We start from the raw sequence: 27429 nt of genomic DNA on the forward strand, positions 1-27429 counted from the left end.
TGTGTATTATGAATGTTTTTCTTTTCTTTTTTGGGATACTGGAGCATTTTATTAACCTTTGGCTGTTTTCATATTGCACATGCACTTTATTGAATCTGACTCATTGTCAACGTTAGGCCCCGCGTCCCCTATGTATTGCACATGCACTTTTAGCAAATTACACAATTTTAGACGTGCTCTCTGACCCAATAAGGAAGTCTGGGGGGACAGTGGAGCGCTGTATGTACTGTAATGCTGTTTTAAATAGAATACCCGGCTGTTTTTCACATTGTAATGATCGTCTCCTTTTATCTAATGGTTTGTACTGTATTTTTTACTTGTTTTTTTTTGGCCGTTTTGGCCGAAATAAAGATTCTTGATGATGATGACACAAAGTGAAATACAGAGTATAATCACCCCTTTTTCCTTCCTACTGCCAATGAAGCCAACAAAAAGCTGGCCATCAACTCTGTCATGTGTGGTCAATGTAATATGACACCACATGCTTAGGATTCAGCCTATGATGACCTTCCTGTTGCTTAGCTGCAGGTGAAGGAGTGAAGAAAGATAGAAGAGTAATAGTCTGCACTATACTGAACCAAAATAAAACCATCTTAGGAGAGAAGGATGTGCAGGTGCAAATAACGTGCGTATGTAGGTAGAAAACTGTAAGGATGGATGAACTGATAGAGTATGAAGCTCTCTGACCATGAAAGCAGAAGTATTTGCCACCAACAACACTGTTTTCCGGGTAAAACAACAATGCATTAGCTCGAACATAGAAGCCATTAATTCAAAACAAGGCTCAAATCTCACAGAGGCAAAATAAATAGAGGTGAAGGGAACCAGTAAAATAACCTTTAAAAACTGTGCCACCAGTGTCACTCTAAAAAGGGGAGGGGGCGATTAGTGAAACACATGAAAGCAGACAGGGCCCCAAGATACCCCTTAATGATAGTGACCACCAGGGTCCTTTAAATAAGAGAAGAAGCAAACCTTAAGAAGAAACATGGAATTTAGAGATGTTCTCACTTGAACCACTGAACAAACTTAATCCAGAGAGCTGCACAAATTGATTTTGTAGCAGTCTTCCTGGCTGCTTGGATGACATCTGTGAACTCATCAGGAAAGCTAAAGGATTCTAAATGGCACTGCCCACTCTCCATGATTGCAACCGTCGCGTCTGAGGTAGAGGTGGAAGACCTGATCGTTCTGCTGCAAAAGCAGGGCTGCTCTGCAATTAAGAAGAAAAGGTGGCAGAATACGAAGTGCCAATATATTGTCATACCAGACCCTCCTCACCCAGTCAGGAGCATCGGTAGCAGCTTTACTAAACCTTCCTCACTTTACTCAGGACTTTTGACAGAAGCAGGATCGGAGGAAAAGGCTGACACACTGCACTGGTGGAATAAGTGTGCAAAGCTTCTGGGCGTTGCTTTTTGGCTGGACTGTTCTCATTGGAGTAAGGTCAAGACTGATTTGAAATTGGCTGGTTTCAAACTCAGGTGGCAGTCTCCAAATAACTATGGATTGGGATGTGAGTACTTACCAGTGGCTGAGATTAATTCAAGCATTCCATCCATCACTTTTTGTACACATAACTTTAGTAGCCCTGACAGTGGAAAAGTTCTCCAGGAGTTGTTTGGTGGCTGTCATTATGAGGATGAAATCCATAATTCACAGGCAACTGAAATATTTTCCATATTTCATGGTTACCTGCAAATCTGGATTTTGATACCAATGCATTTGATGCAATAAAAGCACCATCATATTAAAATGATACATATCTCTATCTATACCACTGTGTATCATTTAAAAAAAAAAAAAAATTGATAGGAAAGATCTTATAATCATATACACCATCAAGGTACAGTGCATATATGTGTGGGTGCATAGAACTGAAACAGCATAAGCCCTAGAAGCAAGTTTGGTTGCACAGATTGAAAGTTAGATGGTTAACCATTTACAAACCAGTAAAGTTTGAGGCGCAAGTAGTACTATATGTTAAATAAGGAAATTGCTGAGCGTATGGTAGAAGGGTTGCAGAAGCATGTTTCAAAGTAGGTTGTGGTTTGACTCAAAGCCTGTTGCAAAAATCTGTGAGAAAAGGAAAAGTTTCTGTTGATAAAAGATGATCCTCCAGTGGATCTCTGGGTATGTGCCATGTTAAGAGTTGCAACAGAGAGCTATAGACAAATCCTATATAAAAGGACATTTATAATGACATTTATATGGTGTGGATATTTATTTCCACAACGTTGCTGAAGATTTAATGGCCTGAGGGGTTCTCCCTGTTTTTACGTGTGGCTGCGTGATTTGAACGTGTGCCTGCTCTTTTGATACTTTGCTTTTAAAAAATTGGATTTTATTAAACTAGTCCGCTTACTTGCACTTTAAAATTACTCGAGTCTTTGACTCTTTTGCACACAACTGTTGCTGCTATCGGGGTGAGGGCTCCGACAGACTTCCTGTTCCTCCCGTGGTGCCGCCGAGAGACGCCATTTTGGGCTAGTTGTCGTTCCAGCTCTCGGGATCACGGGCCCATTTAAATGCGCGCTGAACGGGTGCGCAGCGGTCGCGCCGCTGGCGCGCCTAAGACGCTGCCCTAAAGCCCCCAGGTAATGAGCCAAGGATAAGTTACGGTGGAACATCTCTGAGAGCATTGGATTGTTTGGCTCATTGTCGTCCCCAGGCCTGGGATGCGACGATGGCCCCGTTCGCCCCTTGTTCAGAATGTGGCTTTCATCTGAAGGGCGAACCTGCCTCTCGAGATACTGAGGGCCGCCCTTCGGCTCAGAGGGCAAAGGATGTTCACATTAGGGCCGCTTTGATCAATGCCCGTTCTCTTAGGAAACATCATGTAGATGTCCATGATCTTTTGGAGGAAAACTCCCTAGACATATTGTTCCTCACAGAGACATGGCTTGATGCTTCTTCCGACCCTATTGTCTCCTTTGCCATTCCTCTAGGCCTGTGGTTCCCAAACTGTGCGCCGAGGCGCCCCAGTGCGCCGTAATGAGGTGCCAGGGGCGCCGCGCACAGTAGGGTGACCAACCGTCCTTAAATTCCATGGACCATCCATGCCTTTTATCTGTAATTGTGGCCATCACAGGGGAGCGCTGCTCCCCTGTGAGAGGCCTCACCCCCGCTGCTGGAGCTGCCTCGCACTCCTCCAGGAGCACAAGAGCAGAGCAGCCCCTCCCGCCCATTGAAATTCTGTATGGGGCTGATTGCCACATACAGAATGACAATGGGGCAGTCAGGGGTGTTCAAGCATGTGGTGGTGGCCTCCTGCCTAGGATACAGAAGGGCCTTCTGTTACATAAAAAGTAAAACGCCCATGCTGCAATGTTAGAGAACACTTCATTTAAAGAAGCCTGTGAAATAAGTTTAAAAGAACAGGTTATCGTATTATATTAAAAAAAGCCATGGTTGCTGCTTTTTTATTTTAAGGAACTAGCAACCATTGACAAAGCCAATAGTCCTGGCTTGTTGTTGGTGCAATGATACTTGCTGTATTATATATCTGGATGCAATGACATAAACAACATAATACCAGACGGGCGCAACACTATGCTAAGCTCAGATTTTTAGCCTAGGTGTTTTAAACTGCGCTCTTAATTACATCCAACACCCCCTTTGAAGAGACCCCCCAGTTTTTTTTACACCGCTTAAAGCCCCGGAAACAACACCATGTTACAGTAACCTCACATCCTGGCACTGTGCATCATGTGTGACTCATGACTTCTACGTTTTCAGCCTGCCAATGTGCAGGGGCATAGTGAACTCTCTTCCACCGCACCCCACCCCTTGCTGTAGTTCGTTCTTGATATGCCTCTTCTGCCTGCAACTCTGCAGACAAAGGCTCAGCTCATAATGTGGAAAGGTGGGTGAGTAAATAAGTGAAGGAATGTCTGAATGGCTGGATGGATTACTGAAAGGATGAATGCATGAATGAAAGGGGGAATGGATAGATAATGAAAGAAAGGATGGATGGATGAGTGAATGAGTGGAAGTATGGATGAGAGAAAAAGTAAATAGATGGATGTATGGGTGGAAAGGTAGATGGATGGGTAAAAGTGTCGATGGGTGTGTGAAAGGATGGATGAGTGAGAGGGCAGCTGATGGGTGAGTGAATTGGTGGATGGGTGTGTGAAAGGATGGATGAATGAAAGGGTAGATGATGGGCAAGCAAATGGGTGGATGGATGAATTGATAAGTGAAATGGTGAATGGAAGGATGAGTGAAAGGGTGGATGTAAGGATTGATGAGTTAGTGAAAGGGGGTAGATGGACAAAAGGATGGATAGATGAGTGAAGTGAAAGGGTGGATGGATGAGAGAACGGATGGCTGGATGAGTGAACGGATGGTTGGATGAGTGAAATAATGCGTCCCAATTACTTTAAGGAAGATAACAGGAGGTACATACCACCCACCCACCGGTAAAAAAATGGTGGGGAGCCACGGCCAACTGCCGATTAGGTCAAGGGAGCCACAGGTCAGAAAAGTTTGGGAACCACTGCTCTAGGCTATAAGATTCTTAGAGCCGATCGCCAGGGGGGCAGAAGGGGTGGCGTGGCCGCTGTTTTTAAAGACAATTGGGAACTCCGTCTAGGGGATTCTTCTGCTTGGGCTAACTGCGAGGTGCTTGACTTTGGTGTGCGCTTCTCAGCACACTTTACTCTGGGGGCCTCCTTGATCTACAGACCTCCTGGCCCTGCGGGACCATTTCTTCTGAGCTGTGGGGATGCTATTGCCTCTAGGGCGGTTAGGTTCATGCATTATTTGATCTTGGGGGACCTTAACATTCACTTGGATTGTCCTGATTCTAGGGAAGCGGCTGACTTGCTGGATATTTTCCATCTGGCTCAACTTGTCCAGCATGTCCGTCTTCCTACCCATCAGGCGGGCCATCTTTTAGACCCTATCTGCTCTAATTTCCCCCTCCTCATAGGAGATCCCTGTCCTGTGCTCTGGTCCGATCATTTTTTATCTCATTTTTCCTGGGTGCTATATAGTGCTGCCCCACGGGCCCTTCCCTACCAGAATCCTGCTCTTGGTAGGATCGATCCTCTGGAATTTAAACGGGCTCTTGACCAATCCAGACCAGTTCTGTCTGGAGATCTGGAAGAGTGTCTGTCAGGGTTCACCACGTAGGTTGCCAAGGCGGTGGCCTCCGCTGCCCCTTCTCGGCCTTCTAGACCTGCCCGAGATTTCCAGTCTAAAACCTGGTTTAATGCGACTCTCAAAAGTGCCAAGCATGAATGCAAGGTTTTGGAGCGTGCCTGGCGCCAGAGCGGATATTGCCCTATAGCTAAGAGGAAATTGAGAGCTATGCAAAAAATTTACTATGAGGCCATCACTGTTGCTGAAGGGCAATTCTTTGCTGCCCGCATTGATTCAGCTAGAAACAATGCGAAAGAAATGTTCTCCATAGTGCAGAATTTTACGTCTCCTCGGGCCCAGGCGAGTGTCATTCCATCTTCTCTCGCCTGGTGTGATACACTCTCCCGCTGTTTTAGAGAGAAAATTCAGGCCATTCAGGCTTCCTTTTCTTCGGCCAATGGCAATTGCTTGGGTCTTTTGGCTGTTCAACCTGCCGCCCCTGCCTGCTCTCTTTCAGCTGTTAGAGCAGTGGTCCCCCTGGAATCTCTTAAAATCCTCAGGGGGCTCAAGTCGGGCTCCCCTTCCGACTCCTGCTCGGCTAGGCTCCTGGCGTCAGTGGCTGAGAGCTTGAACACTGAGGTGAACTGTATTGTCAATTTGTCTCTTTAGACTGCTGCGGTTCCTCCGAGGTGGAAGCAGGCGATGATACTGCCGCTTCTTAAGAAAGCCTCTTTAGATCCCCTTACTCCAGGGAACTATCGTCCCATCTCCCCTCTCCCGGCCATTGCTAAGGTCTGTGAGAAGGTTGTTAACAACCACCTCACAGAGGATGTGGAGACTGAGGGATTCCTGCATCCTGCACAATCAGGTTTCCCCTCCTCTCACAGCACTGAGACTGTCTTAGTGGAGGTGGTGGAGGCTATTCGGGAGTGTCTGGACGCGGGCGGGAGGGCAGCATTAATTTTGCTTGACCTCTCAACACGGTCCCTCATGCCCTCCTTCTGGCCCGACTGGCTGAGATTTGGGTATGTGGAGCGGTTTGGGGCTGGCTTAGGTCCTTTCTGGAAGAACGGGTTAAGCAGATTTGGTTCCCCCTTTCTCTTCTTCTCCTCAGTTGGTCACCACTGGAGTTCCTCAGGGCTCTTCCCTTAGCCTGCTCCTCTTTAACATTTATGTTACGCCTCTTTTATATCTGGCAGAGGAGCTCGGGGCCACGGTGATGTCCTATGCTGATAACTTGCAGCTGCTGTTCACCTGGGATAAGACCTCCAGCTCAGTCTCAGCCACCCAACAGTGCCTAGTTTCCATCTTTAAATGGCTGGCTGATGCGCAGCTGAAATGCAATGAACAAAAATCTGAGATCTTATTGTTCGGCAGGTTCCCCACTGATTTTCGTGAGCAGCTACGGCCCCCTGACTCCCCGCTCCCCCCTGTGTCGGGGCAGCCTTCAAAAACCTGGGAGTATGGTTTGACGAGAGTCTCTCCTTTTCCGCCCATATAAAGAAACTGGCTGGCTGCTGTTTTGGCCTCCTTAAGACCCTGCGGACCTTCTTCCCGCTTCTCTCCCAAGCGGCTAGAGAAACCGTCACCTATGCTCTGATCCTTTCCCGTCTGGATTACGCCAATGCTCTCTTTGCGGTGTCCCCTGGATATCTGCTTAAAAAACTTCAGGTAGTTCAGAATACGGCAGCCAGATTGTTATTTGGCCTCTCGGCAAGGAATAGTGTGACTGCTCAACTACGTTCTCTTCACTGGCTTCCTGTTACCGATAGGGTCAGGTTTAAATCTTTAGTTCTGGCCCATCGGGCCCTCCATGGTCTTGGTCCCCTCTATCTTCAGAAGCAGTTCTCCTTTTACTCCCGGCTCGTGCTCTTCGTTCTGCGATTCAATGTTTTGCCTGGGTGCCTCGCTTCAGAGGATGGGGGGTAGCTCCCTCGCCGTGAAGGCCAGCGTTGCCAGGAATGCCCTCCCCCTTTCCCTGCGGTCTATTCAGAACCTTGCCATTTTTAAAAACAACTTAAAAATAATCTCTTTGTTAGTTAATCTCCTCTTGTTCCCTTCAGGCGCCGCGCCGGGACACTCATGAGTATCCGTGCGCGCTGCAAGTGGACATAACATAACATAACATTGCATACTTATGAATAATGCGGAATGTAGGGATGAAAAGCTTAGAGGTTGTTTAACTTTCACTGGGGTGGCAATCATGGCTCAAAAGTGATGTGTATTGCGTATTTTACCAATCTACGGAGAGTTGTCCATAGTAACTGGCAGAAGGAGTCTTATCCTTAGAAAATACATACCCGTCATCCTCTTGACATACCCTATAGGAACTGTTAGAACTACTGGATAATGCCATCATTGATGTCATTAATTAGGTCATTTGAGATGTCCTGATTTCTGTAACATGTGAAGTCATAAGCAGTTCATGAGGGGGTAGGTTGGAGGGGATGCCAGTTATAGTTAGTTCACTAAATAATAAGTGGTAAATTTCAGGGGTGTTTGGTATTTTAAACACTAGTTCTTATCACTTTTTACCACCTAAATATAAGGTTACTTGCTTATTTTCAGCAGATATATCTATCTTAGCAGCGGTCACCACTAAGTTGTTGTAGTTACGTCTGCTCTTCCATAGGAAAGTTTTTTTGTGTTGCTAGCAACTTTGGCACTGGTTGATGAATCTCCACAAACCTTTCCAAAAAGGTGCACTTTTTGACTAGTTTGTGCATGGCACGTTTTAGGGTGATCTGTCAAGCGGGCCTGAGGAAAAAAAGGGGGGGACCAAAAGGCAAAATACCCATGCACTTTCCATAGACTTCTTTAACACATGCTACAGCAAAAACTGCTTATCAGAATTTCACTAAATTCTGCAGGAAGCTAGATCTTGGGTCACTGATTTTGCTTTTTGTGATCCCAGGGAGCTTTATTTCCCTTGGATCATCTTGCTCCTGCAAAAGTCAGACTTTCGCGAGAGCTAGCGCTCTGTTTGGCTGCCTGTAACATGAGAAAAATGCTGCTGGAAGCCATTACAGGACTCCGAAACTTAGTCCACTGTCCTGAAGGTGTTAAAAAAATTTTTTTTAAAAGAAGAAGATGTTGGCAGGTAAAGGATACCCTGACCGCCTAGACCCCTTGGCAGGGGTGGGGACTATACCCAGAAGCCCCCTCCCCCAAACAATAAATGCAGCAATCCCGGGAGACAGGATCGGGAAAACTAAAACAAAATAGTAGCCAGGACGCTTTGATTTAGTGTAAGCACCAGGGAACCATCCCCTGTGTTAAGGAGGGCTGCATGCCCTTTGCCTCCTGAGCCTAGAGAGGCCCCCCGTAAGTCCACCATCGGGCTGAAAATGCACACAATGGGGAGGGGGCTCAGAGGCCCCCTCCCCTCACTAAGCCTAGAAAGGCCCCAGGGAGCCCACTCCCGGGCCAGATTCCTTTAAGGGAGGAGGGCCATGTGCCCCCCGGAGCCCACAACCAGGGCCGGCTCAGCTTCTATGTACCACAAACATTATAACATGTTCAATACCTCTACACAGCTATGGTGCATAACGAGCAAATGGGTACTGTAAACACTTAAACCGGTTAGCTGGACACAGGTGGACAAAATTTCCCACCACTATGTACGCTCTAAAACAAACAAACACATTGGATGAGGTCATCATGATTCAACCAGAGATGTCATCAGCTATGTCATAAATTATGTCATAGAACAGGTCAGGAGTGATGTTGTACGTGCAGTCCTAAGCAGCGCATGGTGGGGACGAAAGTTATAGTCAACGCTGCTAACTATAACTCGTGAATTTCTGTGTTTTCTTTTTAGTTTAAAACATTATTGTTGTCACTGATAAACTTAACACCTTGCCTGCGGCAGGAATGCCAGCCCGGTGCTGGCCATTCCAATTGCGGGCGTGGTCGTGACAGTACCCAGCCGTCATGCGCACAGGCCACGCGTGGCTCATGACGGCTGGGTTACGTCATGAGCATCGAAGGGGTTAAATATGTTACTACAACCTTTGATTTTTTTCAGTGAATATATAGATTTGTCCTTTTTTTCTGGTTATGCAGTTACACATGGTCACTTCATCAAACACCCTCTATTACTCAGCACACTTTTTTTGACCATGCTACCAATCAGAATGGAACCTTTTGTATTTGAACAGTCATTTCAATAACTAGGTTTTCCGGTATACGTTTTCCAGTATTTAGTCGTGGCTGCCTCAGGCAACAATTATGATGCTTTCATCTAATTTCTTGATGAACAATTATCCCTGCGGAAAGCTTTAGGCCCCCTTATCCTGTGAGTAGAAATAGACGGTGGTTGCACACAGTTAAATGACTTGAAAAGCTGGCCTTTTCAGAACATGGCTGTAGGCCAATGTGTTACAGCTCATCTATAAATACTGCTGCTGATTTAAAGGTCGGGACAAGTAGCAAATGCCTTCATGTGACTGACTTGACCTTTAGTACTAAACAATAGGCCACACGTCTCTGCAATGTGATTCATTTACGAATAAGATAAAAGACTCTAAACTGTTTGTTTTCTGTAATTCAACACAACGTAACGCACCTTATTAAAGATCCAGAAAGTTCTGTTATAATTTCTTCCGGGCAATCCGTAACTTTCTTCTTCAAAAAATCCTTAATTTCTTCAAGTGTCAGAAAAGGAATCTCCTGCTGCTTGTTCTTGCCTGTGATAGTGAAACACATACATAAGTACTGATGCTAGGTTTATAACATGTTAAAAGTCTAGTAGTAAAAGATCGAGGAAGAGTCCAGCCCTAAGAAAAGCATTCACCATCCTTACTTCAGTGATGAAAAAGGCTTGAGTTTAGTTCCAACCTGTGGCCAATACCAAACAATAGGACAGTGGCCAGCAATAAGAATGTAAACATCTCCAGATGCTTCAGCTCCATACTCAACATATGTTTCATTACAGCTACTGATCATCAGTGTCATTTATTTTTTTGACTGAGGGATACTGTTGTAAATAAGTTGGGTAGGCAGCAGGACACGTCTTCAGGTTATTAAGATAGATTTATTAAGTTACATAGAATAAGACAGCAGAGCAGTAAACCTCACAGCTGACCAGACCAACTGCCAAGGTTGGAATCTCCACACACCAGATAGAACACACTTAGGTACTATGGGAGATAGAGAAGGTAGGACCACTAAGAAAGGACTACAGACACCAAGTAGTCATATTGAACCAAGTAAGAATATACAACAGCTACATATATGGACCAATGGATGATGTTTGAGCATATTTAATAATAAAGTAAATTTTTTTTTTCTTGTGTTTAAATTAGCCCAAGTAGGCTGCAAAACCAAATTTATTGGGCCTTGGCCCAGCTGCGGTGATAATTTTATTTATTTATTTTTTGTATTTTATAGAGCGCAAACTTGACCCGTTGGTGTATCAGAGCGCCTTACAAGATTAACAAGTTGTATACAAGAGACTTAGCGGGGGGTAGAAACATTTGGGATAAAAACATGTAAATACATTTATGAGAACAAGAGGTCCCAGATCCCCAGGTGGGATGCACGGAGATGTCGGCTGGATAGCATCCGGATAATCCAAGGTGTGGCAGTAATCGAAAGAAGAACAAAGTCGCTGAGGTGAATGCAAAACAAGATTTAGGAGAGGAATTTGCCCATTAGGAAGGTTTGGGCCAACTTTTTAAAGTGTGCCAGAGATGGAATTCTTCTAATGGTGGGCGGGAGTGAGTTCCATATTTTTGGTTCGGCCCCAGAGAAGGCTCGATTGGAAGGTTTTTTTCTGCAAGCGTGCTGGTTGGAACAAGAGTTCTCTGGCGAACCAGGAGTTTCTGGCTCCTCCAGTTACCACGAGGTTCTGGGCAAGAAATGCAGGGGAATTTGAGTATAGAGCCTTGTGAGTGATACATGCCAGTTTAACTTTGATTCTGGCCTCAAAGGGAAGCCAGTTCAGAGCTTTCAGGTGTGGTGAGATGTGGTAAAATTTCCTTGAGCCTTTTAGTAGTCTGGCGGCCGCGTTTAAGCAAGCTTTTAATGGGGTCAGGGAGATCTTGGGTAGACCCGAGAGGGTAGAGCATCCATATTCCAGTCTGGAGATGACTAGTGCATGGACTGCCATTTTTAGGTCTGGAGTGTCAAGGAAAGGTTTCAGTTTTCTTAGGTAGCTCAGGTGAAATCTGGCTGATTTGGCCATCGAATTGATGTGGTCATGCATGTTCAAGCTGCAGTCTAGGGTTATTTCAAGGGATTTGGCAGAGTCCACTATGGTCCGTAGGTAGTTTAAAGCTGTGATCGCCCTAATCCATTCCTGAATGTCAGGGTTTGTTTTGGGTGGGGAGATTAGGAGAAATTCTGGTTTTTTTTGTGTTGAGTTTGAGCTGGTTAGAGGTGAGCCATTGGACAGTTAATTTCAAGGTCTCATTGAGGGAAAGAATCTCCTCAGGAGAAGAGATTTTGATGTAGATCTGTGTGTCGTCGGCATACAAGTGGTAGGAGATATTTGCGGTGCTTAGTACTTCGGCTAGCGGTTCGAGGTAGATCGTGAAGAGGCTAGGGGACAGGGTTGATCCTTGGGGGACTGCAACCATGATCGGAGAGGGAGCAGATAAGTTACAGTTGATTAGGAATCTCTCTGAGCGGTTCTGAAGGAAGGACCTAAACCTTTCAAGAACAGGGCCATCCAGTCCATCCTGGGTTTGAGGCGTTCAAGGAGTTTTTCGTGGTTGACCGTGTCAAAAGCTGAGGATAGACCTAAGAGGATTAGGAGACAGGTTTTGCCTTGATCAAGGGCTTTTAGGGCATCATCCACGATAACTGAAGAAAGAAGTACGGTTCGGGGAGGCAAACCTGGGCGCGATAGGGGCCCATGACAAACACCTCCCGGAGAAGGGAACACTCCTGCAAAAAAGGGGGTGATCAGATTGGTCACCCCCAAGCTAGCCTCCCAATCCGACGAGAGGGGGCAAGCGGCTGGGGAGCTTAAAAAGGGGGCACAGGTCTCATCACAGTCACTGAACCCCCCCAATCATACTGACCTGGAACCGTGGTGTCCTGAAGTCGTCACACAGAGGAGCACCCGTGGAAGGTGAGGCAGCGTTTCCCAAGGACACCCGGCAGGAGGCCCCGCTCGTCGCAAGGACCGAGGCTGCCAGGAAGGAGACATCTGCAACGTAGAAACTCGTTGAGGACTTTGTGCCGGCTTCAACCAAGTCTAACAGCCTGTGAGGAGCGGCGGCGAGGCGGCAGCACAGAAGTTCCAGCGCCTGGCAGGAGCAGCATTGGGGTGGCCTAGAACCTACTGGAACTGGCAGTCACCAGCCAGTGTGGAGCGGCGGTGAGGCAGCGTCGCAAGGGTCTAGGTGCCTAGCAGAAACAGCACCAGGGACGTCCTGCCCGTAAGCAAGGACTGGGGCTGCGCCAGATCGGGAGCTTTCCCACAGCAGGAGAAATGTGTGTGGCCCGAAAGGAAGAGCCATTTTGGGAGAACCCGTTGTACGGCAGGAACACGAAGAATCGAACGCACTGCGGTGAGAGCAGCTGCCCAGCCATCCGTAATCTCAGACTTTGAGCCAAGTAACTGTGTTCTCGTGTGGCACAATTTGGATGTGCTAAGGATTTTCCGGAAGGGAGAGCTGGCTACGGAGCACAGCTGTGTTCCGGCAGTAGTGCAACAAGGACTGTGATTGGGGGCTGTGGCATATAGGGCAGGGCAGTGATCCGGATAATGACGGTGCCTTGCTTCGGCGAAGGAACTAACGGACGAAGAGCAGCTTGTGGGGGGGGGGGGAGGGGGTGAAGGGACCAGAAAAGAATTAAAAAATTATTTTTTTTAAGTCCCCGTCCATCGGAGGGAAGGCACCATAACTGGGTTATGGCTGGGAAAAGTGGAGCAAATAGGGAAGAGAAAAATGCCGGCAAGATACAGGGAAGTGCCTGGAAACAACACAGCCCCAGAGAAAGTTCTGGCCTGGAGTCATCCCGTATGACTCCGGGCCAGAACTGGACGGCGGCCTTGAAGAGCTTTTGAACCAGGCGAGAGAGCTGGTGGCCCTAAAAGGAAAAACATGGATGGATGAGCACATAAGTGAGGGACCAGCCAAGAAGAAGCCAAAACCTATGCAGGCACAACCCCCTGTGCCCGCACTGCCAGGCCAGAAGAGGCTTGCAGCCAAAACGGCGGCCCCTTCAAAAATGGGCAGAGGGGTGCTAAGAGATGGACCACAGCACCCAACGGCAGCCCTAAAGCAAAGGGGGGAGGACCCGCCTCAAAGAACAGAAACAGAGGCAGATTCCGGGCAACCACACCACTGGAGATGGTGACCGACTCAGGCAACGAAGAGGGCAGCAGCGGTGAGGGGGGTTTGTGGCCAACACGGCAGCCCCTCGAGGAGCACACAGCTTACCGAGATCCACAACGGGCAGCGGTCCTGGTGAGCATGACGCGCTATGCAAAAGGGGCGAGCAGCGCAAAAAAGGGTAGGGGGTGCATGGAACCAGTGAAGAGAGGCCCCGACAACTACGCTACACGCGGGCCATGGTCCCCTCAATCCCCCTCCTCCCCCATGCTAGCTAACCCACGGTGGGTGGTAGGTAATAATGGGGTAAACCCTTACCTCATCGACCTGGGTCAGTGCAATGTTATATAAAAAGGGGTGGTCGATTACGAAACAGTTAAGCATCTCATTACTTAAGAAGAAAGGTACATCAACCAAGTAAATATCATTTAGATTGCATTTAATCCAACTCATTGCAGTGATTTGCTGCAGTTACACATATATTATATTTCAAATTCATACAATACATGGTAAATTACGCTTAATTCTTAAATTAGTGCTCGGTGATTGTCAGATAAGGAAAGGGATTTGAGGGAGGGTAGGGTGTGTTTGGAAAAGAATAAGGGACAAAGAAAAGGAATTGTGTCCTATAAACAATTCAGTCTTATTCAGCAAAACATTTCCAGTCATGTTACAGATCACAGTGTGTTCCCACGGTGTACACTATACACATGAATTGAATTTGGCTAATTTCCGGTAGGATGTGTATGTGTAGGTCATAATGTCGACGTTTCGACCCCCAAGTGAAGGGCAGGTGAGCTTCATAATGTCGACGTTTCGACCCCCAAGTGAAGGGCAGGTGAGCAGTGAAGAGAGGCCCCGACAACTACGCTACACGCGGGCCATGGTCCCCTCAATCCCCCTCCTCCCCCATGCTAGCTAACCCACGGTGGGGCCAACAGGATTTCCATGCATGCTTGCCTTTGTGGCAGTGGCCCGGGCCAACGGCTCCATATGGGGGGGGGGGCAACCCCAAAAAAGCACAGGGTGTAACAGGAGGGCCAGGGGCCTGGGCAGAAGAGGGGACAGAAGGATTTAAAAGTCAGACAGGGCAGGAAGAGTAAAGAGGGTACAGGCCCAGGGGGGCACACAGAATGTACAGGGGGACACAGTGGCACCAGAGGGTGACCAGCCGGGCAAGGTCAGGGCAGGGCAGGGGAGGGGCAGAACCCAGGGTGGAAGCCAGCGAGCGCATACTTTCGCCCCTCCCCGGGTGACCCGCCTGCCACCACCAAACTTCTGGAGCTGGGAAAACTGATCCCGTTAGCAGTGAAAGAGAATTTGGCGAAATGAGTTCATAGATAAAAAATGCTGCTGGAGGTGCTCAAAGCAGGCCTGGACCTCTCAGTGCTGAACAAAATGAATGAGGACAGAAGGGATAGACACAAGCCCAGGATAGAGAAAACCATAGAGAACTGGCTAAGGGCTTTCAGGACTGGCATGCGTGTTCATAGAAAAGTTCCCACAGAGCGCAGCAGCACTAATCTTGTATGAACAGAAAGTGCATGAAGTGCAACAAAAATATCAGGGGGAAGCATGGCTGAGGTACGATGAAGGTTTCACGGAGAAGATGCAAAATTGGGCAGTGATGGAGTGGGACTGCCATGGCATGGAAGGCTTCATGAACCACATGGTGGCAACAAGGGAAGGGCTGGCCATGCGGGAATCCAATTTTCTTCGCTCTGGGTTTAAAGGTAAATAAAAGGGCCACGGTCAAGGTTTGAAAGGAAAAGGCCAAATGGGAGGATAAACTGGGAAAACCCGAGGGGCAACATGTTGGAAGTATGATAAAGATAAATGCAAATGGGGATCTGCATGCAGGTTTATGCACAATTGCGGTACATGCGGTGCAACCATCCCGCCGTACAATGTGAAAAGTCACAAGGGACAGGTACCGACAAAGGCATCACAAAAAACGTAACAGACAGGGAGAAGCAGCTCAAAGGGAGGGGGGGGGTGAAGTGGGCGAGAGGCTGCCACTGCCTACCCCCATATGGGCTGGGAGACTGATTTCCTTACTGAGTAAATACCCTAAGAAGCCAGATAGACAGCAATTGGCAGAAGGATTCACTGTAGGGTTCCCCATCCCTTACAAAGAACCGGTGGCCCCTCGGCGTAGTCACAACTTAAAATCAGTGCAGGACAGCTAAACACAAGGTGGACAGGGAGGTCCAATTAGGTAGAGTGCCTGGCCCATTCGCCTCCACACTACAAAACCTTATAGTCTCCCCGTTAGGTGTGGCACCTAAGAAAGAGATAGGGAACTACCGACTCATACACCACCTATCTCACCAGCACGGGGAGTTCGTAAATGACTGGTTGGAACAAGGCAGCTTCACGGTAGCTTACGCCTCCCTGGACGACGCGGTTGAGCTCCTTAAACAGGCAGGGAAACGGGCACTGTTGGCAAAAACAGATATCGAGTCAGCGTTTCGCCGGTTACCAGTGCATCCTGACTCACCACCTCCCCGATTTCCAATTGGACAGAAATATTTACTAAGATAAATGCTTACCCAAGGGCTGTTCAATATCCTGTGTTTATTTTGAATCTTTTAGCAGTTTTCTCAAATGGGAACTTGGTATGCACCACCCAGAGGGGGCGGGTTCATTACTTGGATGATTTTCTGTTCATTGGGAAATCCGGGCCAGAGAAGTGTGCAAACCTCCTCCGCCATTTCGTGGTACAGACTGAAGAGTTAGGAGTTCCGCTAGCGCAGGAGAAGACTGGAGGCCCGGCCACCAAGCTAACCTTCCTCGGTATAGAACTAGACTCAGTGGCTGGAACATGCAAACTACCAGCAGAAAAGGTTGCTGAGCTGCGCCAAATCATAAGACGGCTACGGAAGCAGAAGAATTAGGAGTTCCGCTAGTGCAGGACAAGACTGAAAGCCCGACCACCAAGCTAACCATCCTCAGGATAGAACTAGGCTCAATGGCTGGGACATGCAAACTACCAGCAGAAAAGGTTGCTAAGCTGCGCCAGATCATATGGCAGCTACGGCAGCAGAAAAAGGCTAGGTGAGATACAGAAACTACTGGGGAAACTGAACGTTGCCACCAGAGTAATTCCCGTGGGGCGTCCCTTTGCTAGGTGCCTGGCCTGGATGACTAAGGGTTTGTCACAAAAACACGACAGGGTGCACCTCACACAGGGGGTAAAGGAGGACATGGGGAAATGGCCAAGTTTAAAGGTACCCTAATGTGGCGGGAACCATGGGTGCAGGCGCATCAGCTAAAGCTCTAAACTGATGCAGCAGGTAGCCACGGCTTTCGGACCATCCTACGGCTGGCATGGGCAGCAGCAGAATGGCCAACTAGCTGGTACCAGCGTGGTATTACAGGCAACATCACCTTGTTAGAACGATTTCTGATTATGGTGGCCTTTACCATTTGGGTCCACAAACTGGCCAATAGACAGATAATCCAGTGGTCCAACAACCACACGGTAGTACCGGCGATCAACTTGGGAAAAGCAAAGTGCCCGGTAGTGGTAAAACTACTGCGAAGGCTAGTCAAGTGCCAGTTGACAGCAAACATAGCAATCAGGGCAAGGCACATTGTGGGTTTAGATAACTTAATAGCTGATTCCATTTCTCGTTTTCAGTGGGGCAGGTTCAGGGAGCTCGCACCGGAGGCGGACCAAACTATGACACCAGTGCCAGAGGAGCTATGGGAGTTGGTGGACCCAGGTTAAGTACATTACTGGACAACCCACTGGCCCAAAGATGGTGAACCGCTTTTGTAAGTGCTGGGTGACTTATCAATGTAAACGGCACGGGGGCACCGAGTATAGGATAAAAGGAAGTGACAGCATTCATAGAATGCGCTTTCCGAAGTGGGAAGACCAAATCATGGGCCCAAGAACACTTGAGCATGGTGGCCTATTACACCAAGCTAACAACAGGGGAGGATCCCACGGGGTCTTTCTGCTGCAAAATGGCCTTGAAAGGCTGGGGGAGGATATAACACGCAGCGCGGGACAAAAGGAGGCCAATTGACTTTGTTATGCTTTAAAAAGGCAATTGGCGCATTAGCAAGGGTGTGCAACGGGGAGTGGGAGCTAAAGTTCATTAAGGCAGCATTCGCGCTGGCCATTTTCGGGGCTTACAGGATCAGCAAACTAGTTGCCCCGGCTAAAAGGATAGCATGCATACGCAAGAAAGATGTAAGCTTGGGACCGGGGAACATAGTAATCCACTTACGTCGCTTGAAAAAGGATCAGGCAGGTAAATGGAAATACACCAGGATCGAATGTATCACGGAGAAGTCTTGCTGCCAGGTTCGCCTTGTCCAAGAATATATGCTTTAAGGAGAACCGGCTGGGGGGCCGTTGTTTACTTATGGGGATGGGTCATGCCTCAGTAGGTTTCTTTGTGGCAGTAATGCAGAGGTGCCTTGAAAGGGCAGGCTTTCCGCCAAAAGAATTCGGATCACACTCCTTCTGCATAGGGACGGCAACCCAGGCAGCAGACCTGGTGATTAGTGCAGAGAAATTCATGGCAGTAGGGCGCTGGGCATCAAGAGCTTTCAAGCTTACATATGCCCCACATTTTGCTGAGTTCTGGTCTCCCCCCAACCACCATCTAGGTCAGCCTACGGGTCACAAGAACGTGTGGAGCACTTTTATACCCTGGGTGGGTAGCGGCTCGGCGTGCATTCAAAGGGATCTGAATATATGACACGGAGGTGACCTAGCTGGGATAATCAGGGATGAAATGGGACCAGCTGCTATATGCAGTGCGAAAAGCACTTCAGCTGGGTGATACGCTCGATGCGGTGGTGGTTCATCTGTGGGGCAATGATTTAGCAGCCTTAGGGAGGAGAAGCCTCCTGGCAAAGATGATGATAGACCTTGAAGCGCTAGCCAAGTTAATCCGGCCGGCAGAGGTAATATGGTCTGAAATAATAGTATGCAGGGCTTGGAGGGGGGGGGGCATAAACCAAGGTGCGGTTGAGAAGTACAGACAAAAATTTAATATTACCATATGGCAAAGATATGTGGGGCTGATAGCTGGGGCCAAAGTCCCCGGTGTACCACTTGGAAGATGCTGTGCACCTGGCGGGGGTAGGAATGGACATGTTCTTACGTAACATAGTTGGGGTCCTGGAACAGCTGAGTTTCTCAAGTAAGGGCAATGGGAAGTGGCAAAAGGGGGGAGCTGCCGTCAATCATCAAACGGTAGGCAGTGTGGTGGATGAAACCCAGAAAAAGATCCAAAAGGGGAAACTGCTAGAGGTAGAAGAGCTGCTCACACAGTGTCCTTGGGATGCCTCATGGCATGGAAACAGAGTGAGCGAATGACAGCACACAGCCATAGACAGAGTAGATGAGATGCTCTCACAGGGTCCTTGGGATGACACACGGCAGGGGCACTGAGGAGCAGACGAGTGCTCAGCAAGGGTCCAGGGTAATCAGAACGGCACAGCCCGGGCCGTTCCTAACGGCCACCCACAAACTCGGTAGCAAAGGATGCCTAGAACCGCATAACACAGAGGCCTTGCTTGAAAGGGGTACTTCGAAGAGAGAAAGTGCTGTCTTAAAAGGACTAACGCCAAACTTGGAGAATAATGTATGATATAAAATGACATGGATGTTTATTATTGACCAACCAAATAGTTGCAAGATGTATAAACCATGTTTAATAAACTACGACCTTTCTATGGACCATACCATGTTGTGAATGGAATGATTTATGGGAAAATGGATGCAATCGGGCAGGGCACTGAGAAAAGGGGGGGGGCGGGGGCTCGCCCTTGGGAGAGGTTGGTGACTTTTAAAAGTTGCATGGAGTACACAAATAGTTGGCCTAATTCTGTGTTTCTCCTGTGTTGTATGTGGTTGAAATAGGCTTTCCTCTGTAGTGCTGTGCTGAGATTAACTCTTTCAAAGCTGTGGATTAAGCTACGTTCAAAATGCCCTACTTCTTCATCAAGTTAAGGACTTTCCTATTCTTGTAGATGATGCTGAAAAGTCCATTGTATTGAATACATGCAAGGCTGTGGTGTCATGTTCTTGCATGTAGGGGAAAGGCAATGTGTGAATATTAATTTTAGGTAGTTTCCTAAAGTGAACCTGTTTTACGTAATACAATTTCTAAACTGTTGATTCATTTCTGTCAATGTAACTTTAGTAGTACAGTTCATTGGGCCACTTCACACCATGCAAAGGCCTTAAAAACTACAAAATGCACTGTTTTTGGGATCTGTGCCAGAGCTTCTTTCTTATTCTTACTTAGCAGTCTCTATGCCAGGTTGCTCCTCGACTCTGCACTTATAATATTTTTGGAGGTTGACCTATGTTATCCTCTTGTTGATTTCAATTACCTAACTAACCTTTTTTCCTTTCTGTAATTATTCTTGAATTCAAATAAACTTTCATGATTTGTATTTTGAATCTTGACTTGTGTAGGTTTTCTTTCTTCCTTGCGCCCTTTTCCTCCAAAACTCACACAGCCCAGATCATCTAATCAGCCCTTTAAGAAGAAAGTGCTGACAATGTCAATGAAATAACTTTTAGAACTAATAGATCAAAGCTCTCATAACAAAAAAGTAACTGTCTGCCTTTGTGTGTGAGGTTTTAGCTCGAGCCCACCAGCAGAGGAGTTGTAAGGTTGCCAAGACATGTTGTGAGCGTCCCAAGAGTTTAACTGGACTTAAAGTCAGTTCATTGCTTACTATATAGGCTGGCTTAATTTCAATCTTACTCCCTTGCTTCTGATTCTATGGCTTTCCTTGTTTTCGCTTCTCTATCTTTGTGTTTTTTCCTTACTATGAAGCATTGCCAATTTACCACCTCTGTGATTGGCAGGCTTTTATTTCTTTCACTACTGACTTTTACGGACCTCGTTTTTTCCTGTAACTTAAGTATTATTCATAGAGTTAGTGGTTAAATTAACAGGGGGAGAAAAACGATAGAAAATAAAGATTGAGCCCTGGGAAAGTGACAAACAAAAAAACATGCAGCCCTAAGAAAAGGGGCAGGAAAAGCAGAGTGAGGGGAGAGCTGAAAAGCACACAAACTAGCATGGAGTGCTTAATACCTTTTACTATGTGGTTCGTTGGTGTCCTCTATACATGCCAAAATATTTCCTGTCGAGATTTTTATTTTTAACCGCGGTCTGTGTTCCTTACGTACTACAGTAGAATCTGAAAGACATATGGCCGTTGTTTACTGCTACAAAATATTTACATTTATGTTAAAAATCATAACTTTCCCATCCAGTTTCAAATGTTTCTTTTTCCCTAAAAAAAATATAGCTGCTTGTTTCAAACTCCTTTTCACCTCTCTTTGTGCGAGTGTTTTTTCCCACCATGTTAAATCAACCTTTTAAATTACAACCCGGAGCCTTCCTTCCCCATGCAATTTTAGAGATTTCCCACTCTGTACAATTTAAATGTTTTGCTCTGTATTTCTTTGCTGTTGTGATGGTAGGATTTCTTTAGTTTTCCCCTCTGTGCAGCTGTAAATATCTGCCTTCCCCCTGTGCTATTACGTTTTTCATCAACCATACAAACTAACGCATGCAGCGTTCAATCTACTTTTTTCATCAATGTCCACAAGTAACAAATTGCCCTAACACATATTTTCTAAATCTACAAAGACGCTGTGGGGAACTTACAATATTAAACACAGCCTTTCACTTGCGTAATGGCATGTTTCCTCCTCCATACTATTGTAAATCTACTGCTGCGTGTTCCTCTTCCGTTCCCCACATGCCTTCGGCTTTTAGGCTTCACTGTTGTGTACTCCTGTTTATTTAATCTTTTAATTCATGTACACTTCTAAACTCCTGCTACATTAACCTTTCAAATGACAAATTAAAGCTCCCCTCGTGCGTTTCAACCTCTATACAATCCGAAAAATTTGCCTGCCTGTTTCTTCAGTGTTTTGACCTCGCTCTCTTGTTTATTACACATCCACCTTCCCCACGTGGTTTCGCATGTTTGTTGTTAATATACAGTTTTACATCTTAAATGTTTACTTTCCCCGCCATAAAACCATTGCCTGCATGTTTCTCTTAAATTTCCACTGCACTTCTATGTTCAATAACTATCCACGTGTGATTTCTCAAGTTTCCTGTTAATTTAAACTTTTACATTATAAATATTGGAATTCCGGTTACATGTCCTCCTCCACACAATAGCAAAGCGGTGTCCGCATCTTTTCTCAACTTTAAAGCCTCGAATGCATCTTTTGTTATAGTTGTCACTGCCCTGTGAGGTCTTCAACCACCAGTGTGGGCCTCTTCTGTTTATCACGTCATACGTGCCCTTAGGGTGACCAACCGTCCGTAAATGTCACAGACAGTCCGTAAATTGGACCTCACGTCCTTTTACAGACGCCTTTTGTCCTTAATTTTAGGCATTTAAGGGAACAGAGCTGTTCCCCTGGAGGCCTCAGCCCCCTGATGGGGCCGCCTCGCACTCCTCCGAGTATAAGAGCAGCCCCACACCGCCCATTGTCATTCTGTGTGGGGCTGATTGCCACATACAGAATGACAATGGGTCAGTCATGGCTGGCACCGCTTGTGGTGGCCTCCTCCAGCCACTGTCCAGGGCAGGGCATTCCGTCACCTGGAAGGGCAAAAACGCCCACGCTGCTGCTTCCTGAACATCCAGTTAATCAAAGGAAGGCAGTGAAAGAAGTTCAAAGGAAAGGATTATAGTTATGGTTTAGCAGCCATGGTTACTGCTTTTTTATTTTATGCAACTAGCAACCATTGACAAAGTCAATAGTTCTTGTTTGTTGTGTAACGTTACTTGTTCCAAGTGTAACGTTACTTTACTTGTTGTATTATATATCTGGATGCAATGACAAGCAACAAAAATACCAGTCGGACGGCACATTATATTAAGCACATATTTTTAGCTTAAGTGTTTTAAGCCACACATTTTATTCCATTAAACACCCTTTGTGGAGAGATCCCCCTAGTTTTTACATACCACTTAAAGCTCTGAAAACAACACCATGTCACCGTCGCCCCATGTCCAGGCACTGTGCATCATGCATGACTCATGCCTTCCACTTTTTCAGATTGCCTACGTGCAGGGGCATAGTGAACACTGCCCCACCCCACTCCTTGCTTTAGGAACTACAGTGAGGGTGGAGTTCTTGATGGGTCTCATAATTAATGTGAAAAGGTGAGTGAGTAAGTAAGTGAAGGGATGGGTGGATGGATGGCTGGATAGATGACTGAAATGATAGATGGATGGATGAGAGTGAAAGGATGGCTGACAGGCGAGAGAATGGGTGAAATGATGGATGGATGGATTGATGAATTGATAAGTGAAAGGGTGGATTGATGAATTGATAAGTGAAAGGGTGAATGGATGGACGGATGAGTGAAAGGGTGGATGTAAGGCTAGATGAGTGAAAGGGTGGATGTAAGGCTGAATGAGTGAGTGAAAGGGCAGGTAGGTGGACAAAAGGATGGATAGATGAGTGAAGGAGTGAAAGGGTGGATGGATGAGAGAAAGGATGGATGAGTGAAAGGATGGATGAGTGAAAGGATGGATGAGTGAAAGGATGGATGAATGATAGGTTCAATGGATGGATTCCTGAGTGGATGAGTAGATGGATAGGTGGGTAGATGGAAGGATGGATGACTAAGTGAAAGGGGAATTGAAAAGAAAAAGGGGATGGGTACATGGATGACTGAATGGGTAGAAGGATGAGTGATTGGATGGATGAATGAGTAAGTGAAAGGATGGCTAGATAGGTAAATGGCTGGATGGCTGAGTGAATGGATGAGTGGAAGAGTGGATGGATGAGTGTACGGATGGATAGGGTGAAAGGGTGTATGGATAGGGTGAAAGGGTTGATGGATGACTAAAAGTGTGGATTGAGGGATGGATGTGTGAAATGATGGATGGAAGGATACGCGATGGATAGGTTTGTAAATGGATGAATGTGGACATGGATGGGCACACAGATGGAAGGACAGAATAAATGGTGAAAGACTGAATGATGGATGAAAGTATGATTACACATTGTAAGCCCCATTATCTTAAGCAACATTTCTTATACATTGACTTTCACATTTATAGGAGTGATTGTCTCTACATAATATGTGTGTGTTGTAACACACACCAAAACTCTGCCTGACATACTTGGGATGAGTAGCACTATAGAAGAAATGAAATACACATGAGAGAGGGTCTATGTGAAGATGAGGGGCGCCATTGGAGGGTTATATCAAAGCTAGACTGGCCGGACCTGGCATCAGGCGTTTTCTCTGAGAGCTGGAAAGGTGGGGGCGGTTTATTACCACAAAAAGACCTGCATATATGCTTAAAGCTGCGCGCACACTGACAAACCATGAAGTGCATAATTGTCTCAACCTAATATAAGCTTATTTTCACTTGTACTTTAGTAGTTGTCTGTTTACTTACTTATATACTATTGCGCAACCTTCTCTGATGTGTCTGTAACGTACCTTTTGTCCTGAATTTTGACCTGCTGTCCTGAATTTTTGTCCTGAATTTTGACCCTTTGTCCTGAATTTTTACACTCACTGTCCTGAATTTGCACACATGTCAGTTGGTCACCCTACGTGCCCTACATATTCATTACAGATGGACATACCCACTATGTTCTATGCCCGTTTACTCCTAAACATTACAACCCTTTCCACCCGGTTTCAGTTTTTCTCCTCCAAACCATACACACAATTTGGCGGTATGTCTCACTCATGTTCTCCACAGGTTCTTTCCGTTTTTTTTCATTTCTGACCTCCTGCTCCATAAATATTTTACATTACAAAGTGGAGTCTTCTCCTTGTGGTATCACAGGATTCCCCCTCCATACAGTTTTTTTTAATATCTTTTGATAACTCTCAGTCTGTCACTGACGTTGTCACAGAGCCATCTTTTGGTTTTCCCTTCTCTACAGCTGTAAAGATCCACTTACACGTGTTCCTTCTTGTGCTTCCTCATCCATACAGCCTTTCATGTGTTTTATTTCGCATTTTTCACCCGTATTTTTCCGCATTTTTACTACAATACATACAGCCACGGCCCGTGGAGAGAGTTCCGGTGAGGCAGAAAGGCGGGGCGGGGGAGGTGCAGGGTGGGGGGGTTCTAAAAACCGGAATATGGATAATTGGAGGTAAGTAAACAGTTTAATAAATACAATTAATTTCGTAGCGTGCCCTGCATCGCCCTGCCCCCTTCCCCGCCCTGCCTTTCTGCCCCACCGGAACTCCCTCCACGGGCCACGGCTGGATACATCTACATTTTGTTTTACATTTGTGTCCACTAGTTATTTCTCATCATTTACATATCATTCAGGATTGTATGTGAAATGAGACATTGTTCTGACTTTCACCACTACAGTTTTCTATAGTTCTGCCCATCACCGATTCTTTACCTAATGTTTTGCTAACAATCCTTAACCCCTTCCATGCTTGTGACGGAACCACTCCGTCAAGAGCCATGGGTGGCGTGTGCTCATGACGAAGTGGTTCCATCATGCCCGGCCGCTCTGCCCAAGTGGCACTGATTCTCCGCCTGTGCGGGCGAATTCGTGAGTGGGCGGAGTCGTGACGGAACCACTCCGTCATAAGCACAGCCCACCAGTGGCTCATGACGAAGTGGTTCCATCACAAGCATGGCAGCGCCACGCGACCCCTCCTCCCCCCCCAGCGGAATTACCGCCGCGGCCAATGGGTTATTGCTGTAGCGACTTGCTACATATCTGTGAAGTCTGGCATTTCATCCAAACCACAAAGACAGCACCAAGACTTTCACATTTACAAAGCCATGAAGTTAAATACAGGAAAAGCAATTTTTTTATAACAAAAAAATGTGCAATGTTGCTGCTTTTCAGTAGACTTTATTCACCACAGAACTACCATGTAGATTTCATTTGTTTGCCAAATCCTGTGGATTTCCTCTCTATTTTAAGCATTCACACATATATTCTTTATATCACAATTTCCTGCTTCTATCCTACTTCTGCAATTCTTAGGCCATGCTTCTCTGTTATCACAGACATGCATGCAAACAATTTTAAAAAAATGTATATTTACAAAGTAAAAAATCAATAAGTTAAACAAAAAAGGCACATAAGCATATTTAAGGCAAGAACTACTGGTTTTGACAATGCTTGTTTATTTGGTGGTTGGTAAAACTATTGAAATGTAAGTACGGAAAATAATCCTTTTCCATTAGTGGGTGTGGGAAAAAGTATGGTTAATGTCACCTGAATCCCATCAAGGGGACAGACTGGATCTGGAAAGCTGAAATCTCTCCCGCCCCGATAAGGACTTGGCCCAGCCTTTTTTCCACACTTTGAGTCAAGGCTGACAGAGAATGCATTGTGCAAGAACTAACTGGGAACATTTTTAAACCAAAAGAAATCTTAAGCCGTTCCTCAGACTGGGAAGACTGGTATGATTGGTGAGGAATCTGAAGTTATCCACCAGAAACTTAGCTACTCATTGTGCCTGCCGATACCACACCTCTTGAGTCAATACCCAAGCAGCACCTCCAGGAGGTGGGTCTGAAGCAATTGCCCAACTAGAAAGTCTGCATTGAAAATATGGCACAAAGCGGACATCTTCACAGATTTCAGAGTCAAGAGAGACAGTATTGCCTGGTGAAAGTATGGACCACAGCCCACATTGCAGCTCGCCAAATATCCAACACAGGAACACCCTGAGACGTCACAGAGGTGGGGTATGTCCTTTAGGAAGAGGCACTAATGCTGTTGGAGGACTTCTTTTTGGCAACAGCATAGAAGATCTTCAAGCATAGAACATTTTTGCAGGAAATCATTCAATTATGAATTGACTTTCCCTGCTTGGAACGACTGTGGCCGAGGAAAAGCTGGTCATCAACCCAAACCTGCAGATCCTGTAATTACATACAAACTGAGAGCCATGCAAGGATTCAGAAAGGGTAGCTTTTCCATGGTAGAAAGGTGAGGCAGACAGAACATTGGCAAAGTGACTGATTGGCCAACATTCAAAGGATAACCACTTTCTGAAGAAGGAAAGTCTTCGTGTTCAAGACCAGCTTGGTCCACAAGAGTCAAAAGCACCTGTAGCTCTCTAACTGTGACGAGGGGGACCCGGACTCGGGTCCTCCAGGCTTGCCTATTCATGTGTCCCCTCTCTTTGAACAGCACACCGACTCCTGGAAGACCACGGACGTGGACGGCTACCAACCCTTGCTGATCTCGGAGGACCCGTGTTACTTTAATTGGCCAGACCCGGTCCTGGGGCCCGCCCTCCGTACGTCGGTAAAACCCAGCCCTGAACACACACCTGTGTGTGTTACACCCGGAGGTGGAGAGTGGCGACTGGAGAGCGAGGAAGGAGCAGAGGGGAGGAAGAGCGAGGACGGAGCGGAGTGGAGGAAGAGCGAGGACGGAGCAGAGTGGAGGAAGAGCGAGCACGGAGCAGAGTGGAGGAAGAGCGAGGACGGAGCAGAGTGGAGAAAGAGCGAGGACGGAGCGGAGTGGAGGGAGATCGAGGAGCGGAGACAAAAGGAGAGAGACCAGGCGGACCAAGGAGCCGAGAACACCGGAGAAAGACCAGAGGAGGAGCGAGACTGCAGCGACACGCCAGGAGGCCGACGTGAAGGCGCATCGCCCAGCCACGCTTCCCGGGAAGTGTGGCTAGGACAGCTGTCATATACCGGCCCTCGTGCAACAACGGCGGAAGCCCGGACCACACCTCCCAGACGACACCGGGAGTTGAGACGGCGGGGAATCCTACGAGAGGCAACGGAGGACACTACCAATCCTCTACCATACTATAGAGTCCCTGTTCAGAAAAGGAGGCTGTACAAATCAATAAAATCTGCCCTACCTACAACCCCGTTGTCCGTGGATTTGTTCGGCAAACCCCCAGAATCCCCACACTAACACACTGAGGTAAGGTAATGGCTATCAAAAAAACACTCTTAATAGTGACTAGCCTCAAAAAGCAACTGTGCATGAGCTTGAAAGATGAAATCATCAGTAAGTGAGTACCTCAATATGGTCCCTATTTAGCATGACAAATTGCGAAGG

The 27429-nt window shown here is 46.7% G+C and overlaps 1 protein-coding gene across 1 annotated transcript in view; it reads right to left on the bottom strand.

Moving 5' to 3' along the window:
- The window catches only part of UFL1 (UFM1 specific ligase 1), a 428808-nt gene that overhangs the window by 59113 nt on the left and 342266 nt on the right, over positions 1–27429 (bottom strand). Inside the window, exon 13 of the mRNA XM_078648232.1 lies at positions 9653–9773. Coding sequence (XP_078504358.1) covers positions 9653–9773 — 121 coding nt within the window. The remainder of the gene's footprint in view (positions 1–9652; positions 9774–27429) is intronic.

The sequence above is a fragment of the Lissotriton helveticus genome, chromosome 6, assembly GCF_964261635.1.
Source record: "Lissotriton helveticus chromosome 6, aLisHel1.1, whole genome shotgun sequence".
Lineage (NCBI taxonomy): Eukaryota > Metazoa > Chordata > Amphibia > Caudata > Salamandridae > Lissotriton > Lissotriton helveticus.